The sequence below is a fragment of the Pipistrellus kuhlii genome, unplaced genomic scaffold (assembly GCF_014108245.1).
Source record: "Pipistrellus kuhlii isolate mPipKuh1 unplaced genomic scaffold, mPipKuh1.p scaffold_m20_p_3, whole genome shotgun sequence".
In the NCBI taxonomy this organism is placed as follows: domain Eukaryota; kingdom Metazoa; phylum Chordata; class Mammalia; order Chiroptera; family Vespertilionidae; genus Pipistrellus; species Pipistrellus kuhlii.
In genome coordinates this window covers 92953095-92959140 of record NW_023425529.1, presented here as the reverse complement: position 1 = coordinate 92959140, position 6046 = coordinate 92953095, and the positions used below count along the sequence as shown (strand labels likewise).

The 6046-nt window shown below is 42.1% G+C and overlaps 1 protein-coding gene across 1 annotated transcript; it reads left to right on the top strand.

The window, feature by feature from the left end:
- Positions 1-4567: 4567 nt before the first annotated feature.
- Positions 4568-5780, top strand: LOC118729976 (non-histone chromosomal protein HMG-14). Its single transcript, XM_036457591.2, has one exon. The coding sequence runs from the start codon at positions 4583-4585 to the stop codon at positions 4973-4975; it is 393 nt and encodes a 130-aa protein (XP_036313484.1). The 5' UTR covers positions 4568-4582; the 3' UTR covers positions 4976-5780.
- The last annotated feature ends 266 nt before the right edge of the window (positions 5781-6046 follow it).

Sequence of the window (6046 nt, the reverse complement as noted above, 5' to 3'; positions counted from 1 at the left end):
AAAAAAAAAAAAAAGACTGATGAACCTCTAGCCAGGCTCACCAAAAAGCAAAGAGAGAGGACCCAAATAAACAAAATCAGAAATGAAAAAGGTGAAGTAACAATCGACTTCACAGAAATACAAAGGATCATTAAAAGAATTAGACAAGAAGAAATAAAAGGCATCCAAATTGGAAAGGAGAAAGTAAAACTCTCCTTATCCATAGATTACAGGTTATTATACATAGAAAACCATAAAGACCCCATTTAAAAAAACTACTAGATTTAACAAATGAATTTGGAAACATAGCAGGATACAAAATTAACACCCAAAAGTCTATGGCATTTTTACATACCAAGAATGAACTCTCAGAAAGAGAAACTAAAAAAATTAATTCCATTTATCATTGCAACAAAAAAATTAAGATACTTGGGAATAAACTAAGGAGGTAAAAACAAACAAACAAACAAAACCCTGTACTAGGAAAACCACAAGACATTGAAAAAAGAGATAAAAATATAAACAAGTGGAAGGATATACCTGTTCATGGATTGGTAGAATTAACACAATTAAATATCCATACTACCCAAAGCAATCTACAGATTCAATGCAATCCCTATTACAATGCCAAGGGCATATTTCACAAACCTATAACAAATTCTCTAATAATTTATATGGAATCAAAAAAGACCCTGAATAGCCACAGCAATCTCGAGAAAGAAAAACAGAGTTGGAGGAATCACAACACCAGATATCAAGTTATATTACAAAGCCACTGTAATCAAAACCGCCTGCTTATATGTTCACTAGAGGCCCAGTGCATGAAATTTGTGCATGGGTGTGTGTCCCTCAGCCAAGCCTGCACCCTCTCCAATCTGGGACCCTCGGAGATGGGTCCAACCAGGATAGGGCCTAAATAGGCAGTTGGACATCCCTCTCACAAGTTTTTCCTCGTATTTTATATCCACATATTAAATGTTCAAACTTATTTTAAATAAAAGCTAAAACTGGAGAGAAAGGAAAAAGGGGGTCTCATACCAAGGGAAGTAAAATGAGAACATATGTATTCAGCAAAATGTATCATTAGTCTAGCAAAGCAAAAATTAAACTTTTGTTAAAATTTTTTTTAGTCAAAACCGGTTTGGCTCAGTGGATAGAGCGTCGGCCTGCAGACTCAAGGGTCCCGGGTTCAATTCTGGTCAAGAGCATGTACCTTGGTTGTGGCACATCCCCAGTAGGGGATGTGCAGGAGGCAGCTGATCGATGTTTCTCTCTCACCAATGTTTCTAGCTCTCTGTCCCTCTACCTTCCTCTCTGTATAAAATCAATAAAATATATTTAAAAATTTTTTTAATGTTTAAAAAAACAAACAAACAAACAAACAAAAACAAAAAACAGCCTGATATTGGCACAAGAACAGGCACATAGACCAATGGAACAGAACAGAGAACTCAGGAAACGACCCAAACTATTATGCTCAATTAATATTTGACAAAGGAGGCAAGAACATACAATGCAGGATAAAGAGTCTCTTCAATAAATGGTGTTGGGAAAATCGAATAGGTACATGCAAAAATTAAACTAGACCACCAACTTACACCATATACAAGAATAAACTCAAAATAGGTAAAAGACTTAAATGTAAGAAGTAAAAATCATGAAAGTTATAGAAGAAACCTTAGGCAGCAAAATCTCAGACATCTCTCATAGCAATATGTATACAGATACATCTCCTAAGACAAAGGATACTAAAGAGAAAATAAACAAATGGGTCTACATTTAAATAAAATCTTCTGCACAGCAAAAGAAACTATCAACAAAATAACAGGAGGAGAAGCCAAGATGGAGGCATAGGTAAACACCTGAACTTGCTGCCATGCACAAACACTTCAAAACTACAACTAAAAGACAAAATGGACATCATCTAGAACCACAGGAAGGCTGACTAAGTGGAAATTCTGTAACTAGAAAGGAAAAGAAAAAGCACACTGAGACTCAGAGGAGCTGCAGAAGCAAAGTCCAGAGGTACAAAGGCACATGCGTGGAGAGAGCTGGCAACTGAGTACGAGGCTGGCTTTTTCAATCCACAGGGAGACACAAGCTTCTGACTGCTCTGAATCCAGTTCCTGGCAAGACTCCAGGGACCCAGACTCATACAGGGAGAAACTGGACTGTTTGGCAGCAAGTGGAACTAGAGGGCAGCTTTCTCTCTGAGGTGCTTGCAGCAACTACCAAGGGACACTGAGACCCAAGGGCCTCATAGGGCAGGGCAGATGGGAAGCAATTGCTGTTTGCTCTGCCCTGAGACTCCACCCCATCCAAGATATGTGTAGAGGCTTGGTCCTTTGAAATCTAAACTTACCTAACAAACTGCAGCTGAGTCAGAAAGACCCAGAATGTACAAAAGAAGGCCCAAGGCCCTACAGCAGCTTGCGTTGCTTCACAGCTGGGCCTTCTGGGCACCTCCAAAACCCAAAATAAAAAGAGGAACCTTCAGATCTCTCCGTGGCTCCTGCTGGGTGGCCTCAGGCAGAGGCTAAGTTAGCACCTCCTTGGATATTCAAGAGCCAGTGTACCCAGTGGTCAGAGTGGGACCATCCAGATTACAGCTCCTCAGATCCATAAGGGACACACTCAGGGGGCAGACTCAGTGAGAACCAAAGCTACACTGAAGCAAGTCTTGCCCCATAAGGGTGTTTCCAGCACAGAAGTTCTCTCATCGTAGACACAGCTAATCCTCCCAACCAACTGGCCTCGTGATCATTTCTTTCCATTGATATCAACAACAATCAAGGCTTAACTATAATAAGACTGAGCACAGCCCACAAAGGAGTGCACCAAGAGTGTCCACCTCAGGTAACTGGGGAGGCTGAGCCACTGGGCCCTATAGGACACCTAGCACACAAAGATTCTCAATCAACTCAGGGAAGCAGTCAAAATGTGGAGACAAAGAAACAGATCTTAAATGAAAGAAATGGAGGAAAGAAAACTACTGGATATAGCGTTCAAAACCACGGTTATAAGATTTTTCAAGAATTTTCTAGAAAAGGCCGATAAATTTAGCCAGACACTCGAGGATATGAAAAAGGATCAACTAGAAATTAAGCATACACTAAACTGAAATTTAAAATAATATACAGAGATCCAATAGCAGACTAGAGGACCAGAAGAATCAAGTCAAAGCTTTGAAATACAAAGGAGCAAAAAAACATCCAACTAGAAAAGCAAATGGAAAAAAGAATCCAAAAAGTTGAAGATAGTGTAAGGAGCCTCTGGGAAAACTTCAAACATACCAACATCAGAATTATGGGGTTTCCAGAAGAAGAGAGAGAGCAAGATATTGAAAACCTATTTGAAGAAATAATGACAGACTGAGAAACCAAGATGGCTGCATAGGGTAGACACCCAAATGCAGCCTACCACAACAAATTTGAATTTAGAACTGGAAAACAGGGGAGGCATTGCCCTGAAGCACCAGACGGCTAGCTGAGAGAAGGCTCTGCCATATGGAAAGGAGAAAGAAGGCATGCTGAACCTCAGGAACTGTGAAGGTACGGAGAACTGTGTGCGCGAAAAGGCTCGGGCTTACTCCTGGTGCGCAGAGAGGGCGGACAGCTAATGCTTGGCTGGCTTTCTTGTTTGAGGGGAAAACAGAATCAGCCTATTGCTCTGATAAACGGCCCCAGACAGGGAGAGGCCAGACTGTCAGGCAGTGGGCAGAGATCTCTCGGAGGTGTGTGAAGCCAGAGGCCATTACTGCGGGACTTGGAGAGGAGCTGAAGGGAAAACAAAGTTTGTCTGTACCAACCTGAGAGTCCGCCCCATCTGTGGCTGAGCACAGAAGCTCTCCCAGAGGCTGGCTTTCTCTAAGGAGGGACTGGCCAGAATCCAAAGCTTGTCTGTGCCTTTACCAAAGACGTGCACACGCCTGCAACCAATCTTCCGAAACTCTTTGGGAACAGGACTTTTCTAAGGTGAGACTGACAGGGAACCAAAGATTGTCTGCGCCACCCGGAGTCCCCACCCTATCCAAGCAGAGTACAGAAGCCCTCCTAGCTGAGACACTGCTGATCCTCACAGCCAATTGACTTGGAGATCAATGCTTCCCAGTGATACCAACAATAAGCAAGGCTTAACAACAAGACTGCACACACAGCCCACAAAGGGCTACACCAAGACTGTCCACTGCAGGTAACTGGGAAGGCTGTGCTACTGGGCTCTACCAGAACACCTAGCACACAAAGCTATTCCATCAAATCAGGGAAACAACTAAAATGCAGACAAGAAGACAGACACAAAGGAAGGAGATGGAGGAAAAGAAAAGGTTGGACATTGAGTTCAAAACTATAGTTATAAGGTTATTCAACAATATTCTAAAAAAGGCCGATAAAATAAATGAGACCTATGAGGATATGAAAAGGGAGCAACTAGAAATAATAAGGGATCAACTAGAAATGAAGAAAACATTGTCTGAAATAAAAAAATATTATACAGGGCGGGGAGGGGGAGCGGGCGGCCGGAGGACACGGGGGCGGGGGGGGAGGCGGGCTCCCAATCCGGTTTCATCTGGTTCTCCCACTGCCCCCATCGCGGGGCGGGAGACATGGCAGCGGCCAGGCAGCCCAGGTTCGCCCAGCCACCAGGCACGCCGCGGCCCTCAGGCACCCAGCACGCGCGGCCCGCAGCCACGATGCCCAAGAGGAAGGTCAGCTCCGCGGAGGGGGCGGCCAAGGAGGAGCCCAAGAGGAGGTCGGCCAGGTTGTCAGCCAAGCCCGCGCCTGCGAAAGTGGAGGCAAAGCCCAAGAAGCCGGCAGGAAAGGATAAGTCTGTGGACAAAAAGGTGCAAACGAAAGGGAAAAGGGGAGTGAAGGGGAAGCAGGCCGAAGTGGCTGACCAGGAGCCTAAAGAAGATGTACCTGCGGAAAACGGAAAAACTAAAAACGAGGAGAGACCAACCTCAGATGAAGCAGGAGAAAAAGAAGCCAAGTCTGATTAATGTCATATACCATGTCTTATCAGTGGTCCCTGTCTCCCTTCTTGTACAATCCAGAGGAATATTTTTATCAACTATTTTGTAAATGTAAGTTTTTTAGTAGCTCTAGAAACATTTTTAAGGAGGGAATTCCACCTCATCCCATTTTTTTAAGTGTAAATGCTTTTTTTTAAGAGGTGAAATCATTTGCTGGTTGTTTATTTTTTGGTACAACCAGAAAATAGTGGGATATTGAATATGGGAGACTTTGATTGTCTTGGGTGTCAGCTTAACATTCCATAGATGGGGGTAGTTTTTATATCCTGTAATACAAAGCATACTAAATGGCAATTTGGAGTCAGTCATGCGTTTGCTATGTCTTGAACATTTTAAATTACTTCTATTCACATGTTTTTGGTAGAATTGTTTCCTAAAGAAAACCACTCCTTGATCTTGGCTCTCTCCCTGTCAGAATTTTGTGCATTTGTAACATCTTTGGTGTGGTAGTCCAGTTTTCCTAGTAACTTTGTCAATGTGCTGTGAAAGAGTGAAAATCTGATTATGTAGTATATATGATATTAAATTGTGAATTAGTGGGACTTTGATGTAACAGCGTATCAACATTTGAAGATATTGGTACTTGATACTCGATTAAGGAAAGTTAGCCTCTAAATTTTAAGCTGGAAAGTCACTGGAATAACTGTTTAGAGAAGAATCACAATTACATGACTTTACATTTTTGGTACGTATGTTAAGAATTGTGTACAAATTGAAATGTCTGTGTACTGATCTTCAAAACAATAAAATCTCAATTATGAAAGAAAAAAAATATTATACAAAGTCCTAAAAACAGACTGGAAGATCACAAGAATTAAGACAAAGATTTAGAACACAAAGAGCCAGAGGACACTCCTCTGCAGAAGGGAGAAGATAAGAGAATCCAGAAAGTTGAAGATAGTGTAAGAAACCTCTAGGACAATTTCAAACAAACCAACATCGGAATTATGGGAATTCCAGAAGAAGAGAGAGAGCAAGATACCGAAAGAATTCTGGAAGAAATAGTGACAGAAAACTTCCCTCATCTGGGAAAAGAAT